The sequence below is a fragment of the Aristolochia californica genome, unplaced genomic scaffold (genome assembly GCF_029961685.1).
Source record: "Aristolochia californica isolate CCGP_79_NKW_82.1479 unplaced genomic scaffold, dmAriCali1.0.hap1 SCAF_2, whole genome shotgun sequence".
Classification (NCBI taxonomy): Eukaryota; Viridiplantae; Streptophyta; class Magnoliopsida; order Piperales; family Aristolochiaceae; genus Aristolochia; species Aristolochia californica.
In genome coordinates, this window is record NW_027181881.1 from 40,122,223 (window position 1) to 40,143,128 (window position 20,906).

The 20,906-nt window shown below is 41.1% G+C and overlaps 1 protein-coding gene across 4 annotated transcripts in view; it reads left to right on the forward strand.

Annotated features, from left to right (window-relative positions):
• Positions 1 to 20,906, forward strand: part of LOC137955274 (protein SWEETIE) — a 109,847-nt gene that overhangs the window by 39,048 nt on the left and 49,893 nt on the right. For all 4 annotated transcript variants that reach the window (XM_068802137.1, XM_068802135.1, XM_068802136.1 and 1 more), the window contains 8 exons: positions 9,594 to 9,719; positions 19,237 to 19,340; positions 19,592 to 19,718; positions 19,824 to 19,930; positions 20,044 to 20,160; positions 20,270 to 20,437; positions 20,544 to 20,630; positions 20,732 to 20,825. In XM_068802137.1, coding sequence (XP_068658238.1) covers positions 9,594 to 9,719; positions 19,237 to 19,340; positions 19,592 to 19,718; positions 19,824 to 19,930; positions 20,044 to 20,160; positions 20,270 to 20,437; positions 20,544 to 20,630; positions 20,732 to 20,825 — 930 coding nt within the window. The remainder of the gene's footprint in view (positions 1 to 9,593; positions 9,720 to 19,236; positions 19,341 to 19,591; positions 19,719 to 19,823; positions 19,931 to 20,043; positions 20,161 to 20,269; positions 20,438 to 20,543; positions 20,631 to 20,731; positions 20,826 to 20,906) is intronic.

The following is a 20,906-nucleotide window of genomic DNA, read 5'->3' on the forward strand; positions in this document are numbered from 1 at the left end:
ATTCCCGGAATGAGAATTAGTCCTATCCTCCTTTTTCTCAACATTAACTGAGGCTGGATTGGCTGTCGCCCAATCAGGCTTACCATGGAGTTTCCAGCATGAATCCACAAGGTGGTTCTGACCACCACAGTAAGTGCACAGTCGAGGCTCAGTGCGGGAATGGAGCATCATTTGGAGAAGGAGGAGATGGATCAGGAATCTGTAACAACGTAGCACTGATGTCATCAAAAGAGGGAAGGGCAGAGGAACTAAGAAGCTGAGTCTTAGCTACCTCTAGATACGGCTTAATATTGGTAAGGTAAATAGCCGCTGCCCGGGCCTCGTGCTGTTTTTCTTGGACAACAATGTCGGTAGAGTATGGTTGAACAATTTTCTATTCTTGGAGAAGGCCATGAAACTGAGCCAAAAACTCATGAATATTATCTCCTTGTTTGGTAGCCAGCATACTTTGGAAAACATCATATACTCTTGGCAAGGGGGCGGTACTAGAATAGAGCTTAACACATATGTCCCAAATATCCTTGGAAGTTTCCAAGTAGACCACATTGTTAGCAACATGCTCTTCCATGCTATTAATAAGCCAACTAATTACCATGTTATCATTTTTGACCTATTTACGGTAGACTTCATCTTCTTCATCAATCGGAGGAGGGATTTTGATAACATGATTGAGAAGGTCACGAGTAATGAGAACCGTCTGTACCGATTGTGACCAGCTGAGGTAATTGGAAAGACCTCTTAGTGGAATTGTAGTAATTCGGAGTATGTCACTCTTATTACTCATATGTCCACTCTCCATGTTGACGCAAATCAACTAGTAAGGTCAATTGTCAAAGGGGCTCAAATAACAATTACACAATGTAATTTGAAGCACCCGTAGACCAAATTAGCCACCAAAACTAAGTAGAGAATATTTTCACGAGAATAAGCACCAAATCATGGGAAAATTAGTGCTTTTGTCAAGTGATAACAAGAACCAGCCACTAGTCAACTTCTCTTATATTTATCAAAAAAATATAGAGAAGAGAATAGATGCAACTCTTATCCTTAATCCAAACTCAACCACAAAACCGAGAGCAACTTTAGACAAGGCCTTTCTTGGCAAAATAAATTCCAACTCTTGGGAATACTTAAACACAAAAAAAGATTCAATTGCTGAAGTTCAAATGTAAAAAATAATAGGGATAGGTGAGTGCTGGAATTTCATCAAACATATAACGGGCATCCAACAACATAACACACTCCCATGAGTAACGTTAGATTATAGAATTAACAACAATATATGCTGGAATCCCATATCAACAATTTTTGATTCCCGTTATATTAAGGTAGCTGAATCCAAATAACAAACCGAAGAAAAATCCGTTGATCAATCATGTAATTTTGCTACAAGTTGATCAAGACTACAATATCCTTTTAGTCATACAAGATAGATCTTCACAATGTTTATGAAGATTATCTTGTCTTGACGTGAATCAAGAATTCAAGAAGAGGGAAAAAAAATTGAAACCGTAAAGAGAGAATATGCAAAAAAAATACCAGATTTTACCTATCTCTTCATGGTAGAACTCCTATACACAACTTCTTGAATGGATGACATAACTACTTGAATAGGGATCCAAACCTCCAAGCGCTGATACCATGTAGAAGTTAGGACCTATGAGAATGACTCTAGGTTAACGTGGAAAAAGAAGGAGAGAAGAGACAAAAGAAGGAGAAAGGAGAAAGACGTTAGAGAAGAGAGTTGGATTAAGGGAAGGAGAGAATGCGTCAAGGGGGAAGAGAGGGAGGCTGGCTGTTTTCTCAAAGAGAGGAAAAGGCTTGAATGCCTTACCTCTTAGCCAATGCTCTTATTTATAGTGTTATAAAGTCCTTAGGGTTACAACTCAATAGATTAAAAGACATACTAAGACAATGTATTTACATCTTCATGCCATCCTTATTGAACATACCATAAATAATCACTTTGCCACTTCTTTGACTTGTGGGCTTCTAGCCTTGAGCTTGTGGGCTTGAGTCCGTCTTCCAACATAGTGAGACGCAAGATTCCGAACATATTCGTGATCTTTCCGAACAAAGGAAGATCAAATATTTTTGGAAACTAAGATCAACCCAAGATATTGGAAACAATTGTAGATTGTATGGATCTTTGTATAAATCTCCGAAGATAATTTTGCTTGCAAATTAATCAATCCAGTCTCTAAATTACGGGAAATCAGCAGCCTCTGAATCAAAGATCCAGGATAAGCAGCAGCAGAAGAGTTTCTGGAAAAAAAATAGCTCTCTATATATGGCATTGGAGCACCATTTTTGGAAACTTGCTTGGATACGTTTTCCAACAATATTCTTCAAGTTCTTCGTATTATCACCATTGTCCTCTTCTCTGTAGAAGACGCTAGAGAGATGGTGAAGTGCTGGTTCTAGGGAAAGAAATAAAATACAGCAACTCGAACAGGGGACGGCGAGTTTGCAGCAGTAAGGATTTACAACTTCCTAGAATAATATCCAAAACTCTTCTCGTGGTTTTTTTCTTTGCATGACTTCATCAAGCTGACGAGCACTTTTCCTTGTTCAGTGCACCGACCCTTGAGCTGGATCAGATTCCAGTGGTAGAGTCGAGTTGTCGGTGATGAATCGTCGGTTCGGGCGAGGAAAGTGATGAAACTGTACCAACGAGGAGTCTTGGGGCTGGAAAAAAAACAGCTTCAAATCAGAACATTGCGATTCATCATAGGCCATTCTTGATTTCATCGTAGGCATTTAAAAGGCTTCGAGTTGCATGGTTTGGTTGCTGCAACTGTCAACGATAAAGATGAGGCACCATCAGAAAAACTGTCTTCTTCGAATCATCAGAATAACCTACTGGTTACTGCCATCCACGTAGTCGGGCAGTAGAAGAAATCGAGCAATAATGTAAAAAACAAAGTTCTAATAACTATGAAAAAATGAACCAAAATGGGTTTTTGGAATCCTGAAAACCATAGCTACGAGTCCTGAAAATAAAATCTCTGATACTATGTTGATTTGTAGGACTCCATGATTTAGGTCATGAAGAAAAAGAGAGAGGCTTCATTGAGAGAAAACAAGAGGAAAAAGAGGTTATGGACTTATATCCAAACCCTCCCCCTTAAGCTCTATTTATAAATGAATAAATGTAAATGTTACAATTATGTCCTTCACCCTAGTAAGAGTGAAGAAGAGACAAGAAACATAAACTAATTACATTAGTGTCACCCTAATTACATCATATTTTTCAACACTTCTGAACAATAATCCTTTTCAGGGGGTAAAATGTTAATTGGGTAATGATGATTAGCAACAACACAAAAACTGGCTATTTTTTTGTTTTCTTGCTTTTTTTTGGGAAGAATGATGATTATACAAAAGGGGGCCACAAAAACACAATTATAACCAATGAAACAAGCTAACAATTGAGGAGAGTGTCTGCCTAACACCTAGATATTGTCAATATGAGAGAGCGTTGCTGAGCTCTTTGGTCTCCTTCCTTACAATGGCATAATTTGCCCAACAAATAACATGCAAGCAACAGGAGAGAGCATTGCTGACCTCTTTGCTCTCCTTAATGGCTTGCGTATCTTTCAGGACCACTTCAGTGGTCCCCTTATTGTGGAGGCAGATTCCAAGGTTGTCATCGGATGGTGCTCCACCTCATCCTTCCCCCCGATGGCGTCACTGGCAGATTTTTCTTGATATTTTGGACATTGCTTCCACCATTTCTTGTACTTGGTCTTATGTTCTTAAATCTGCCAATTCGGTTGCTGATTCGTGTGCTAAGCTTGGCCCTCCCTTCAATCTCTTGTTGTTAGGGGAGACCTCCCTTGATGTATCTTCCCTTTCTTTGAAATAAAATTATCATTGAAAAATAGGTGATTTGGGGAGAAAATAGAAGAGAAAACGGATTTCCGGAAGAGAGACAGCTTTGCTGCCTTGGAATCGAGCCAGAAAGGCCCTTCCTGGTTCTTTATAATCAGGGTTTAAGTGAAATTTTACAATAGGACAAAAATGCCTCAAATACTCAAAATTACATATCTCCTAAAATACAAGTCTAAATTGAATGAAAATTTAACTAGAGATAAAATAAGACATTGTCTATCTAATAGCCATACTATAAGAGAAAAAACATAATATTGAAAATCTAAGAAATGACCAAAATACCCCTGAACTTGTATTTTAACACTCCCCCTCAAGTTGGATGATATCAAACAATCCCAGCTTGTCACTAAAGGATACATGTTCACGTCTCCCCAAAGACTTGGTAAATATATATCCCAACTAGTCTAAAGACTTTACATAAGGAGTTACCACCTTCCCCTGCATAACTACATCTCTAATGAAGTAGCAGTCAACCTATATATGTTTCGTTCTCTCATGGAATACAAGGTTGCTGGCAATAAAAATGGTTGCCTGGTTATCACAATTCATAACCATAGGGTCAGATAACATAAAACCAAACTCAAGAAGTACACACTTAATCCACATAAGCTTACTAACTGTATGAACCATTGCTCGATACTCAGCCTCTGCAATGGACCTAACCACATCTGTTTGTTTCTTACTTTTTCAACTTATCAAGTTGCCTCCAACAAAACAACAATAGCATGATGTAGAACGTCTATCCATCTTATACCCAGCATAATCGGCATCAGAATACCCAAGTACATCAATTTTCCCATTATGAGTATACAAAAGACCTTTTCCATGTGCACCCTTCAAGTACTTCAAAATCCTCTGAGCAGCTTCTAGATGGACTTTTTGAGGATTTTCCATGAACTGGCTCATAACTCCCACAGTAAATGAAATATCCGGCTTGGTAACTGTAGCATAGATCAGTTTACCTACTAACCGTCGGTATTGAGTTTTATCCTTGAGTGTAGGACCTTGGGTGTCATGTAGATTATGATTAACTTCCATGGGGGTGTCTATGGGTTTAGCACCTAATAAACCATACTCCTGTAACATATCCAATCTATATTTTCTATGAGAAAGAACAATACCTCGCTTGCTACGAGCGACTTCAATGCCATGGAAGTACTTGAGAGAGCCCAAATCCTTTGTCTGAAATGTGTGGCCAGATATTGTTTAACTTCTGTAATACCATCAAGATCATCACCAAATAACACAATGTCATCTACATAGACAACCAAAACCACCATACCAGTCTTCCTTTTAAGTAGGAACATAGAATGATCACAATAACTCCTATAGAACCCAAATTGTAGTACCACATCACTAAGCTTTTCAAACCAGGCCCGTGGACTCTGTTTAAGTCCATAAATAGCCTTCTGCAGCTTACACACCTTTTCTGTCTCCCCCTGAGCAACATACCCAGGAGGTTGCTCCATATACACTTCCTCTTGTAGATCCCCATATAAAAAGGCATTCTTCACATCGAGTTGAAAGAGAGGTCAACCCTTATTAACAACCACATATATTAAGATACGTACCGAAGTAAGTCGGGCGACAGGTGAGAATGTCTCAAAGACATCAACTCCAAAAGTTTGCGTATACCCTTTCGCTTCCAGCCGAGCTTTGTACCGTTCAATAGAGCCATCAACATTATATTTGATAGTATAAACCCAACGACACCCACAATAGCTGCTCCTGCAGGTGGATCTCATAGGTTCCATGTTCCCCGAGACACCAAAGTACTGGCTTCCTGCACTGAATGAGATATATGGGAAGTAGACAATGATATAGCAAAGGACTTGAAGGATGAAGACAAAAAATCAAGTTACACATATTTGGATATCGGATGAGAAGTACAAGACTGTTTACCTTTTCGTAGACTAATAGGTAGGTCCAAATCAGAGACAACAGGATCTGCAGGCAATGAGGAAGTTGGTAGATCATGAGAAGAGAGCTCTGTAGAGGTAACTGCTAGAGGCACTGCAGGAGTATGAGAGCGACGACTGTAAACACGAAGAGGCAATGAAGAACTCGACGACGTTGGTACATCCAAAACTGCAATAGGAACAAGACAATCTAAAGGAGATTCAGGTGATACAGGAAGCTCAGTAGATGATGAAAAATATGGAGTATGTTAAAAAAAGGTCACATCGGCTGACACATATGTTTTCCGCCGAATAGGATCATAACATTTGTATCCTTTTTGTTGACGAGAATATCCCAAAAAAACACATTTGACAGTCCGAGGTGACAATTTATCGACCGAAGTTCCAAGCATATGAACAAAACAGGTATACCCAAAAATATGAGGAACCACACCAAACAATTTACAATTGGGTTTTAGAACCTGAAGTAGAACTTGACCACTCAATACAGTTGAGGGCGTACGATTAACCAAGTAGCACGAAGTTAAAACTGCATTTCCCCAAAAAGATTTAGGTACATTCATATGCAATAATAGTGTCCTTGTAACCTCAAGGAAATATCTATTTTTACATTCAGCCACCCCATTTTGTTGTGGTGTATAAGGGTAGGATGTTTGATGGGTAATACCATGAGAATCACAAAATACTGAAAATTTATGGTTAAGATATTCCAAACCATTGTCAGTACGGAGTACATGAACACATGCACCAAATTGATTTTTTATTTCATTGAAAAAATTGAGGAATTCATAAAATACTTCGGACTTCTCCCGTAGGAGATACACCCAAGTGACTCTGCTGAAATCATCATTGAACGACACAAAAAACTTAAAACCAAATGGGCTAGGAACCCGACATGGACCCCATACATCAGAGTGGACTAATTCAAACAACTTGGTGCTTTGACTAGAACTAACTGGGAAACTGGAGCGACGATGCTTTCCCAACTGACAAGATTCACAATCAAATGAAATATCGGCTGGCAAAGAAGGAAAAGATTGACGCAACTTAGCTGGTGAGGGATGTCCCAAGCGCAAATACCATAAGTAAGAAGAATCTATAGTAGTGAGAGCTACAACTCGAGAAACGGATACATCATCCAGCATGTAGAGCCCTGCCTTCTCATGTCCTGAACCAGTCGCCCTCTTCGTCTGCAAGTCCTGGAAAGCACAAGAAGTAGGATAAAAGGTTACTGAACAATTTAAGGATTTAGTTATATGACTCACAGACAAGAGATTAACGTGAAACTTTGGTACAAATAAAATAGAATCTAAGGATATTTGTGGAGTAGTGCGAACTATACCCTTCCCCTGAATGGGAGTGGTGGATCCATCAGCTAAAGTAACTCGACGATATGAATGAGATGGATTAATGGACTGAAATAGAGAGGGCATACCTGAGATGTGTGTAGAGGCTCCTGAATCAATGATCCATGAGGGGGAATGAGACACATTTAGTGCATTCATACCTGTACCAGCCATCGTGGCACTCGTTGAAGGAGGAGTCTCGGTAGTCTAAGAAGCAGTAGATGAAGCAGTCAGTTGACCCAGTCGTCGTAATAACTGCTTAATTTTCTCATACGATCCAGTGTGCGAGGTGGCGTCCTTATCTGTGACTATAGAATTGGCCCAGGTAGGTTTACCAAATTTGTCCAAGCATTTCTCAGAAATATGATTAGTCCTACCACAATAAACACATTTTTTATCCCCCCGATCATTTAGGCCATGACCACGGGTTGTGTAAGAGTGACCTCTACTTCTATTATTACCTCCATGAAACTGACTGTCGGGCTTACCAGTAGAAGATTGAAGGTTAAGAGTAGCTGCTTTTGAGAGGGCTCCAGGTGACTCATTCTTATTTACAACTGCACCTTCAGCTCGAAGAACTCTATTAAAAGCTTGCTCAAGAGTGGTCACATTTTCATTAACCAACAATTGGGCTCTTATAGCATCATACTCATGCCCCAAACCATCCAAAAATCGGGCTACTTGAATCTGATTTTCTTTCTTATGGATGTCTTCAACATTCGTAGTAAAAGGATGGAATGTACTAATCTCCTATAGTACTCCCCTCATCTCAGTGAAATAATCTGTCACTGATCTACCTCCACGCTTCATATTAAAGAACTTCACATATAACTCATAGATCCTTGATAAATTACTTTTTTGACACAAAATGGAAGCCAATGTAGTCCACATTGCCTTAGCAGTATTGCAACTCAAAATCTGATCACTAAATCTGGATTCCATACTATTGACCAACCAGGTCATTACTAAATTATCTTCTGCCACCCAATCTTTAGTAACAGGTACCGGGGGATCATCATTTATATATTTTGCCATTCTTCTGGCCCTTAAATATATCAAAACTGATCTAGACCAGTTTACATAATTCGATCCATTCAACCGGATCGTAGTTATCTGAATAGACTGAGTGAATTTTACATCTGAGTTCTCAGCAGTCCTTTGGACAGCAACCTGTGTGCTAGAATCAGCCATTAAATATCACCAAACACCACAATTCAGTACACTGGAGCGTCAATTAACCAAAGGGAAACACTTTCCCCAAATTTCAATATTTGCGTAGTCAAGTGGGCCCCAAACCGAATTCAATTAGGGCAATGCAGCACCCAATTCATTCAATTTAGAACCAATAGTGATCAATTCCAGCAATTGAGACCATAAATCAATGAAAGAATGACCTAATTGCAAGAAATCAAGATGGCGTAGGCTATATGGATGATGACGCAAGCATTAGGTTAATGACGCAGGCAGATTTGAGAAATTTCCTCAAATTGGGATCATTAAACACTTCTAAATCCCAACATTCAGTCAAATAGAAGCAGTAATCATTAGCTAATAGGCTAAGATAGGCAGGAAAAGGGAAAAAAATGAAACTTTTGCCCTATCAGTCCAGAAATGTGGGGAAAACCTTTAAGGAGATTGCTAAAAATGGAGAGAAGATCCACAAAATCCAAAGAAACTTGCCCAAGACTTGCGTTACTGCTCTGATACCATGAACAATAGGTGATTTGGGGAGAAAATAGAAGAAAAAAGGGATTTCTAGAAGAGAGGCAGCTTTGCTGCCTTGGAATCCGAGCCAGACAGGCCCTTCCTGCTTCTTTATAATCAGGGTTTAAGTGAAATTTTACAATAGGACAAAAATGACCCTCAATACTCAAAATTACTTATCTCCTAAAATACTTGTCTAAATTAAATGAAAATTTAACTAGAGATAAAATAAGACATTGTCTATCTAATAGCCATACTATAAGAGAAAAATGTAATATTGAAAATCTAATAAATGAACAAAATACCCCTGAACTTGTATTTTAACAATCATCATTTCAAAAAACTGGAGAGAGCATTGAGCCATCCGAATTTTACTTAATGATGAATGAAGTGCAATATCTTTCTCTTCATTTTCATAAAAAAAGTTTCATTAGAAATAGAATCTCCTTACGATTTTCATAAATATGGAATGTAGGATCTTGTGGTAGTACAAATGAGTATACTTTGTTAGGGTGGTGAAGAATTGTGATACAGTTATACAAGTAGAATGTATAGGGTGGTGTAGAGTTGTGATACAGTTATACAAGTGGAATGTAATGATGATGACATGTTTGATATGCTTTTCAGTGCTTGGCAGACAATACTTGTGGGATGATTATTTTATTTAAAATTTTGATTGCTAAGTTTGGCCTTTCTTTGAGGCTAATCAACTTGTTTCATTTGTGCACAGGTGAGGATCGAAGCTGCTTTGGCATTGCGTGCACTAGCTGAGGTTGATCCCACTTGTGTAGGTGGTTTGATTTCATATGGTGTGACGACATTGCATGCATTGAGGGAAGTTGCCGCAGGTGAAAAGGTACTTTATACCTGGCAATGTAAGACACAGGTGTAAATGTTCAGTATGTTGCATTTGAACCGTAAAATGATCAAAAAGAGGAAAGAGGAACAGCATCTTCTTTTGGTTTTTCTGGAAGGATGTTAGAATGAGATTAGGGTTGGGCCCTAATCCCTTATTGATTCAACAACAGTTTAACTTAACATGCATTATTGAAGGAGGGGACCCTTACAATAAAGGATTGGAGGGTAACCTCCTTTTAGCTTAGTGAGTCAAAAAGATCATTTACTGATCGAAGAACATGAGTCCAATTACAAACAGATCTTTAGACAAGTCCTGAATTTCATAAAAAGTAGACCAATGATGCCAAGGAGGATCCTTCTTACTAGAACACTACCTAATGACACAGCTAGAATCATCCTCTACCTTGAATCTTTTCCATTAAAACACTCATGACAGATATTTACCCCATGTGTCAATGCTTGAAGCTTAGCTGATGTAGAGTCTGGAACCCAATAGGACCAGCAAAGGAAGTGAGAATGTTACCATTACAACTTCTAAAGATGCCCCCAAAATCTGGAGGCCCTGGGTTGCCGTTGGAGGATCCATTAAAGTTGAGTTTAATAGTGCCTTCCTTGGTTGGCTTCCAGTCAGCATGTGATGACTACTTACTCATTGTAAGACCAATGCCCTACTCCAAACTGCTTCTAAGAAGACCACCTTTGATCTCAAATACTTCAAGAGACAAAGTAACAACATGGTTCATAATTTGTACAGCAACAACAGTCCATAGTGATGGCGACTGTGACTGGATGATGGGGACAGCGTGGGCAACTGCGTCTGATGGCCCCGACAATTGTGGTGGCCAATACCGACGGCAGTCCTCCCCACCTATTGACGGTGCAATTGCTGGGTTCCGGCAAGATGATTTTACGCCTGCCGTGAAGCGCCGATACCTGGCTTTGACTTGAACAGACTGGATAGCCCTCTGAAGACGAGACGAAGTGCTGCTTCAACTGATACCCTAAGGATGGAGGACGATTAGATTACAGTATCCAAAAAATGAAGACCACCCCACAACTAGCATCAATTACCCCGCCTCCCCTCCCACCCCCCACCCCCCTCCTCTCCTAGCACCAACCCTCTTCCTATATCTTCCAATCCCCCTCACGAAATCACCCAATGACTTACCTTCCTATTATGGACACTTCACCTCTCTCTCTCCACTCCGTCAGCTCACAAATCACCAGTACCCGTCCAACTCTGAATCAAGCACCAAAATCCTGAGTCAACCTCCCTAGTGACAACAAAATTTGTCCCCCCACCTCATTGCCACTTATCAGCGACGAAACCGAACCCAACCCAGGCAACTCCTACAAGGATAACCTAGTGCCCAAAACCGCTACCATAGGAACCCAATAACCGGGGGCTTCATCTTTTTGGAACTTGGTGAGTGCTTCCATCACTTTGTTGAAGCGCTCCAGTCCAATAAGCATGAGTTCGATGCTGAAACTTGGGACCAAATGATGGAATTGGCCAAATTGATGGGGGTTGTCTACTTTGGCCCTCTTCTTGGCGACCAATGCCCTTTCGAAGTCCAAAAGAAGCGTGACAAATGATTATTGTTTCCTGGAATACTTGCGGAATTGGCTCTGCCAGGCGTTGAGCAGCCATTCAAAATCTCTTGTCTTCCTCTGAGGTCAATATTGCCATTCTTCAGGAGACCAAAGTTTCATAACTGTCTATCTCGGGATTTTGGCTGGCTGAAAGTTGATGCGGTTGGCCTATCTGGTGGCATCCTTCTCATTTGGGACACGGGAGCTATCGAGGTAACTGATAATATTTTGGGAACCTTCTCCATTGGTGTCAAAATCTGTGATAAGAATACTGGAAGCGTTTGGTACCTTATTGGAGTCTACTGCCCAACTAGGTACCATGACAAGCAACTATTTTGGGATGACCTCCTCACTGTCTGCCAACATTGGCCTCCCCCCCCCTTGCTGGCGATTTCAACGCCATTCACTTTTTTTTTAGAATGTTGTGTATAAACTATTAAAAGAAGAGTGAAGTACAAACAGACCTAGGAAGGAGGGCCTTCCTCCACAACAAGGTGTTGGAGTGAAATGCCTGCCTTAGCCTGAATGTCTGCCAAATGATTGGCAGAACGAGGAATGTGCTTCCAAGTACAATTCAAAAGGGAAATTAAATTACAAATTTCTGAGTACATGTCCCAGTGACGCCATAGAGGTTTGATGGAGTTTGCACACCAGTTAATGACAATCTTTGAGTCTCCTTCGATGTAGAGTAGGCCCATGAGCCAGTTAGAGAAAACTTGAATTCCATTCAGCATGCCCAAGAGTTCTGTTATTGTGGAGTTGGAGATACCGAGAGGGCCCACGAAGGAGAAGAGGAGATGGCCGTTTGCATCATAGATAACTCCTCTATATCCAACAGGGCCAAGGCAAACAAGAGCGCTTCCATTGAAGTTAAGCTTGAAATGGCCTGATGGGGGAGGGGGGGGGGGGGGGGGGGGGAGGGGGAGGGGTTGCTATGCTGCACGAGAGGATCATCTTTCCTAGCTTTGGGAGGCTAGTGTCAATGAGTGAGAGAATAGTGGATGATAGATTTGATGCAACATAGTACTTGAGCCCGATTTTGTTTAAAAGAGTGGTCTAGATAGAATGAGCATAATGGCAGGTTAAGAGAATGTGACTGGTTGTTTCTGGAGCATGTGACAGGATAGGAGAACGCCATTCGCTTCTATCATGAGAAAGCCCCACCAACCCACCAAATTTCAACTTTCATGCAGATTTCATTGGCTGTTGCAAATTGAAGGAGATTATGCTTTCTAGAAAATCATTCACCTAGTCCAATGGTTGCCAGCTGCCCATCCCATCTAAATTAGACTGCTTATTAGCCAATGACGATTGGCTAAATGTGACTGGCAAAGTTCTCGGGCACACAATTTCAGACTATTGGCCAATCTTACTTGACACCCACTTTGGGAGATAGGGCCCCTTTCCCTTTCGGTTTGACAACTCCTTGGTCCATGACAACAACTTTGATTCGATCCTCTCAGATGGCTGGAAAGGCTTCTTCGTTAATGGATTGAGGGTTGGTCCCTCCCTCAAAAACTTAATCTGCTCAAGCAGCACCTTAAATCCTGGTCATTGGGGCATCAATCCAAGCAGTTGGATGAAAATAACTCTCTCCTCAATCAGCTTGCTATCCAGGATGCTGCTGAAGAACTCAGGTTTCTCTCCCCCAATGAACTTGTCCAATGATTTCCAATTCAAAACCAACTTCAAACCGTTGCTCGCAATGAGCTTGTTCATTGGAAACGACGTGCTCGCTTTAAGTGGCTCTCGGAGGGCGGCGCATACACAATTTTTCCACGCTGTGGCCTCTGCTAGGCATCCGGCCAATCGAATTACCTTGCTGTGTGTGGACGGCGAAGTAAATTTGGATCGATCCTCCATTACTGATTCCTTGGGGAGGTTTTTTGCAGGTCTATACACTGAAAGTTGCCCTTCCTGCCCCTCCATCCAGAATATTAATCTTGCAAAAATCCTGCTTGCTGTTGACAGTCTGATTGAGCTTCCTTTTTCTGCCCGTGAGATTGATAAGGCCACCCTCGGCCTTCCTCATGATCGTGCTCCCAGATCAGACAGTTATAACGGAGAATTTTATCGACGTTGCTGGCCCATTATCAGTGAAGATGTCATTGCCATGGTTCATGATTTCCGCCTCCGAGGCATAACATATAAAAGCATCAGGGTTTCCTTCATAGCCCTCATTTCAAAGAAAATCAATTTGGAGCAACCCTCAGACTTTCATTCTATCAGCCTCACCACCAGTATCTACAAAATCCTTGCTTGTCTTCTCACCAATTGGCTTAAGGTAGTGCTTCCCCTTGTCATTCACCATGGGCAAAAGAACCTTCATCAAGGGACACAATATTCTAGATTCAGCCATGACCAGCCATGAACTTCTCCACTACTTTAAGACATTGAAACTCCTCCGCTTCGCTCTTAAATTAGATTTCGAGAAGGCTTTTGATAGGGTGAATTGGAAGCTCCTGGATGACTTCCTCAACAGAATTGGTTTTGGATAATATTCTTCGATCAGCAGCTGCGTATCCTCTGCCGCCTACTCCATTCTCATCAATGGCACCGTCTGTGGTTTCTTCAAGGGATCCCGAGGCATCCGGCAAGGCGATCCTCTATCCCCGCTGCTTTTCAACATTGTTAAGTTGGGTCCAAGGCCCATCCCAAAATGACTAGCCAACTTAGGAAACTTCTTTCCCAACTAATCAACTGAAGATCCTTGTACTCACTAATCCATGTGGGACTATTCCTTAACACTCCCCGTCACGTGTAGACCCTCTTTTTGTGGCTCTACAAGTGGATAATTTAGGAATAGGCAGTTTAGGTGTAGGCCCCTCTTTTGTGGCTCTACAAGTGGATAGTTTAGGTGTAGGCCATCTTTTGTGGCTTTACAAGTAGATAGTTTAGTTACAGGCCCACATATGAGTACCTACTCTGATACCATGTTAAGTTGGGTCCAAGGCCCATCTCGAAATGACTAGCCAACTTAGGAAACCTCTTTCCCAACTAATAAACTCAAGATCCTTGTACTCACTAATCCATGTGGGACTATTCCTTAACAAACATCATCACTTAATACCTCTCCTCTTTGGTTTACTTGGCCAAAGAGGTGGGATGGATTCTGCCCACTGCAAGTATTGCTTAATTTGACATCCCAATCCTTCAATTCGCGGACGATACTATCGGCTTCGGAGTGGGCACTATGGATCAAGTTAAGAAATTACGGGCCCCTCTCGGATTGTTTGAGCTCTCCTTTGGACAACAAATCAACTGGTGAAAAACTACCCTCATCGACGCCGACACTATGAAGAGTTTGGATGACTTTCGAGGTTGCTCCCTTGACTCTAAACCATCCAAATACCTTGACCTTCCTTTGTTTGACAACAGACCAAGCACAAACCTTTGGTCTCCTTTGATTGAAAAAATTTATAGATGGTTGGCTATCTGGTGCAGTAAATTGCTCTCCCCGTGGGCAGACTCACCCTTTTGAAATCCTGCCTTGCTGGCCTCCCTAAACTACTATCTCTCCTTTATGCGCTGTCCGGCCTCCGTATGCAAGGGAATTGATGCTATCAAAAAATGTTTTCTCTTGCGTAGATTCGACAACCCATTCTGGTATCACCTCATCAATTGGAATGATGTCTGTCTTCCCCACCTAATGGGTGGCCTTGGCATTCGTCCCACCAATGAGATGAACCAAGCCCTTCTACTCAAGTGGATTTGGCACTTTAACGTCCAATACACTAGTATCTAGAAGCCTATGGTGGCCTTCAAGTTGCTGCGTTCGAGTATTTGGTGGACCAAGGGGGGAAACCTCCATCGTCTGTCCCCTGTCTAGAAGATTCTTCTCCCTCCGCTGCCATCATTCAGTAGCGCCACGTCTTTCTTTGCTAGTAATGGTCAGAAGCTCTTCTTCTGGTGCAATATCTGGTGTGGGTATCGCCCCCTCTTGGAAGTCTTCAGCTCTCTGTTCGCGATCTCAATGCATCAGGATGTGTGGAACAACCAATCATGGAACTTCCATTGTAGGCTTGGTTTGAGCGAGGATGAGACTAGTGCGCTCTGCACTCTTTTATCCACCCTTGAAGCCACGGTGATTCGAGCTCATGTCCCTAACAAGATGATTTGGAAACCTAATGTGAGTGGCTCTTCTCGGTTGATTCTGCATATGATTATGTTAGAGGTAGGGCTCCCAATGGTTTTGAGCACGACGCTACTGTTGCTTGGAAGCTCTTCTCATAGCAAAATTAAGTTCTTCATTTGGACAACCATTAGGGAGCAGATTCTTACAGCTGATAATCTCCACATGCACGACCACTCTTGCCTAGACATCATTTGTTCTCTCTGTAACTCTTGTAATGAGTCTGTCCAGCATGTGCTCATCCATTGCTGCTACTTGTGGAGGGTCTGGATGGCTATGTTTCAACGGCTCGGTCTCCACCTTGGCCTATTGCGAGACCACATTGGGACCATACGCTTGGTCTTGGGTACCCCACTTCCAAAGCTTGGTAAACTTCTTCTATCTGCCTGTCTTGCGCACGTGCCCTGGTGCATTTGGCTGGAGCGTAACAAGCGGCGATTGAACCAAAAGTTTAGTAGCGTTGATGGCACAATTAACTCTGCCGTAAACCACATATCCAACTAGTTACACTCCAGGAAGGAATTCTTTTCCCTCATGGGCATGCCTCTACGAATGAACTAGCACATTCTTGCACTCATGTTTGGCCCTTCCAAGCCTCCAACGATGGTTGAGGGGTCTCCTCCTCCTCCCGGCAGCATGAAGTTAAAATTTGATCCTGGGGCCTGCTGGCTTCGTGAGAGTTTTTCGGAATTCTTTGGGAGAGGTTATTCTATCCTACTCGGGACCTTTAGGGGTTGCTGACCGAACCACCTGCTGAAGTCTTCGCCCTTTAATAGGGTCTGATTGCCTTCAAGGAGCGCCTCTCTGGTCATTTGCTCATTGAAGGGGACTCCAGAGTTGTTATTGGCTGGTGTTCGGGTACAACATCTCCTTGCTGGCGCCACTGGCCTATTTTACACTTCATGTTTGACATTGTATTTGTAATTTCTTGTTCTTGGAGCCATGTTAACAGGTCAATAAACTCTTTTGCCGATAGATTAGCTAAAAATGGGTCCTCCCTCAGATCCCTCGTTGTTTGAGGCAGACCCCCCTCCCCCCCCCCCCCCCCCCCCCCCCCCCCCCCCCCCCCCCCCCCTCTCTCCGATTTAAATCTTTCTCCTTTATAATAAAATTCAGCACCATTTAAAAAAAATAAAAAACAGCAATCCACGGTGAAGAATTCTAACGGGGAGAAACGAAGAAACGAAGCCACGGACTGAATGAGGCAGGTAAAGTGGCAATTCAAAGAGGTTGAGAAAATTAGACCAAATTTGCCATGAGAACTGACAATGAAGATGCAGGTGGTTGATGCTTTCTTCAACCTGATCACAGGGTAAACATGTTTTGCTTGAAAGAATTGATCCGCACATAGCCAAGTTATTCTGGTTAAAATTTTGCCATGAGATGCACTCTAGACAAAGAATTTGAGCTTGGGAAGGTTGGAAAGGTTCCATGCAACCGATCCAATCGGAGGAGAAGTAGTCACATCCGCAACCAGTTTCTTATAGCAGGAAGAACTATGAATTTGACATTGTCCGATGGGCACCAAATCAACTTATCAGGCTTAGTGTTTTTTATATAAATTTGAGCAAGCTCCTTAGCTAGATTGCAAATATCAATTGCCTTAAAATCATTGAAGTCTCATGTGAAATGACGAGTCCTATTGATGTTTTGAAGATTGCCATTTTTCAAGGATGTCTGGAAGTGGAACATTTCCTCGATCAGCCAACTCTTTGGCTGGTAAATTGGCAAAATTCGGATCTTCTCAGCAATTTCTCATTGTTTGGGAAGGCTTCCCTCCCTTGTTTGCTCTCTTGAGCTTGAACCTTAATAAAAATCAGCATCATTTATAAAAAAAAGGTTGTCTGGAAGTGGAACATTTCTGCCAGACCATAAAGATGAGGAAAATAGCCTCTCAAGGGTGCATCAAGGATTCAATGGTCAATCTGGAAGTGAATTTTTCTCCCCATTGCCAGCTGAGAAATAAATGTTTGAGGCAAAGTGCTGGAAGGTATGATGAATATACCTCCATATTGTGGGTAAGCATTTGGAAGAAAAAGTTAAAAGAAAATGTGGATTTTCTTTTCCAGTAATGCCTTTGTGATTATATCACCACATTGATTTTTTGATTGCACATTAGTAGTACTAAACTTCTCATCCATAATTGCTTCACTAATAAAGTCACAACCAACATCCCCAATCCCGAGACTCCCTCCAGTTAACGCCATTCTGCATCAATCTACTCACAAACTCACCTTTCTCTCCTCCCTAGACTACCACCTCGGACACCAAAACCCAAGCCCCCATCTGCAACCCAATTATCTTTCCTCCACGTGGCATACCTCACCAACTACCCCCACTCAGAACCTTGCCATTTTAAGCTCACCCTGTGGTACTCTGAACCCTCCAGCAGGCCTCTCCACCTCCCTTGTCACCCCTGATTTTGAAATTGAAGGGCTTCCATCCCACTCTCTCATCAGATATTTCAAATGACTCCCCATCTGACTTGGAATCAGTTTCTTCCCCTTGTTTCTGTGAGAACCATCCCCCTCAACCTCTAGAAATTCCCCCACGGCTCACTTCTTTTCTCATCCTTGCCACCTCGTTGTGGAAGTCGGCCCACCCCAATAGGTTTTATTTCTCTCTCTGATTTATTGAATATTCACACTCTTTCCTTCAAAAAAGAATGTAACGATTACATCAGAGCAAATGCATGTTTATTTACGATGAATTTATAACTGAAAATCTAACGATTGTTTTAATTCAGATTTTTAAACATTTAAGAGATTACTAATTTTTCCTATTATTTTCTATTTTCCATGTGCATCCAAACATGAGAAACTGTGTTTCTCTTCAAATTTCTCTCTCATTTTCCATGTATCCGAAGAAGACAAAGGAAACACCATTTCATTTCTTTTTCTTCCTCATTCTCTTTCTTTTCTTTTCTTTTTCTCTCTACTTTCTATGCTACCAAGCGCAGCCTAAGTGCTGGGTTTTGTTCGTCATATAAGTAAGCATTGTCCTCAATGGGGTGCTCTGCTGGCTTTGTTGCTAGTAGGTCTGTCCCATCGGCATATCAGCTTTATATTTCCTGTATGACAAATGACAAAATAATTCCCTCTTTGCTTCTCACAACTTTAATGCCTAGGAAGTGCTCCAGATGCCCTAAAATCTTGGTTTAAAATGCTTCTCAGGTCGATCTTGGTAGCTTCATTTCCCTATAAATCACTACCAGAAATGACAGTATCATCTACATAGGTGATGAAGTTAGTGTATGTAGATGATGCTGCAGCCCTCAGAGTCAGTTTAAAGTATGACATCACACCAGCAAAATTGTTGACAGTTTCATTTACTGGGTGATCTTTCTTTTTTCCTTAAAAGAATTACTGGGTTGCCTTTAGGTTATAATTGTTCCAGTGAAGCATAAGTGTATGTTTATCATAAATGAAAAATGAATATAGGGTTGGTTTTTTACCTTATTTTAGTGTGTGAGTGATGGGTTCAATGTGACTCAGGCCTTTGGCTCAATGATCACATAAGGGGGCTTCTGATAAAGGTCTTCTGTTCAAGTCTCTGCAAGGGCAAGAGGGGTACTGTATCTGTGTCATCACCATTCAAAAGAAAAAAAAAATCATGGATTCAATATCAGTGGCTACATAATCAGTAAATATCCTCCTTATGATGATTAATATGGTGTTGGTATCACTGCAATACAACTGACTTTGTCTCTTTCTTAACAAAAAAAACTGAATGGGCCTTTTTATTAATTTTTTTCGTGATACTGACAGTCAGGCACAATTTTGTATCTCAGGGTGAGCGTCTGAAGGTTGAACTTGATTCATTGCATGGACAAGCATTAGTTCTAGCAGCACTGGTATCCATTTCCCCCAAACTGCTTCTTGGCTATCCTGCTCAGTAAGTTTTTTTAATTTTCTTTTTTTCTTTTTTTGGTTTTTTCTCTAGAGTTTAGATTTCAGGTTACTGTTGTTAGACTAATCAATTTATCTCTTCAGATGCAAATGACTTTTTTGTAAAATGTATCATCTTTCTATTTCCTTTTTTCTGAAAAAACAAAAAGAAAAACTCTATGCATGCATGAGGAGAGCTACTTACATTTCATTCTATATCTGGTTGTTGTATCTTTAACTTCAGTGGATATTTTGCAGGTTGCCCAAATCTGTGTTCAATGTCTTAAAGAAAATGTTGACAGAATTTAGGCCAAACTCTGCTATGGTTGAAAAGGAAGCAGGGTGGTTGCTTTTAGCTTCACTTATAGCTTCAATGCCAAAAGAGGTGTTTCGATGCCTCAATCCTTTTTTACTCCTTTCTTCAACTTGATATTTTAGTATGTCAAGACTAGTAGTCTACTTCTATTGTTAAATGTTAGAATTCATGCAGGAGCTAGAAGACCAGGTTTTTGACATCATGTCACTATGGGCTGCTCCATTTGGAGGGAACCCAGAATTACAAATTAAGCAAGTGGAAGATCCTGCATCTGAATTACGGTTAGTCTGTTTTTTGGCATCAGCTTTATACTTTCAGTAGTCTTCTGGAAACTGGTCTCCTTTGTTTCTTAACTTGTCGTGTTGTCCTTTAATTTCTATATGGACCACTGCAGCGTGTGGTCAGCTGCTGTTGAAGCCTTGACAGCATTTATTAGAAGCTTTGTTTCCCCAACTACAGTAGCCAGTAATGGTGGAATCTTTCTTCAACCAGTTCTTTATTACCTCAGCAGGTAAAACTTCAGCATATTGGTCCTTGTAGAATCTTATCTGAACAAGTTCTTAACAGAAACTATATCAATGCTTGAATTTTACCCAAATGTTAATATATATGATGAACAGGGCTTTATACTATATTTCATCATTAGCAGCCAAACAAGTGCATAATTTAAAGCCTCAAATTGACCAGTTCATCATCCGAACTTTAGTAGCTTATCAGTCTATTTCTGAGCCAATGGCATACAAGAATGAACACCCACAAATTCTCAATATCTGCACCACGCCTTTCAGGTGAAAAATTGCTATACTGTTTTGATTAATATTCGTACTTCTTATTTTTATTATTGGCAACACCGGTTTCTTCTGATCTCCTTTGCTACCTTTAACAATTATAAAGGGATCCTTCTGCTTGTGAAGAAAGCTCATGCTTAATGATGCTATTGGACAAGAGAGATGCATGCTTGGGTCCTTTGACTCCTGGAAGGTAAATATTCTACTGTTTCTATTATTTTAACACAAGATTCCCATATATGATGTGTGAGAATGTTTATTCTCAGAGGGAACTGATTTGAATTTTGTGCGCAGAGATTGGTTTGAGGATGAACTTCGAGCTTTTGAAGGTGGCAAAGATGGACTTATGCCTTGTGTCTGGGATACAGAGCTGTCTAGTTTTCCTCAGGTGATTCAAATATCTTGCTTTATACTAATTTTGTCATTGGAAGATTTGCATTGCCTCCGCCATTTATAGCTCTTGTAGAGG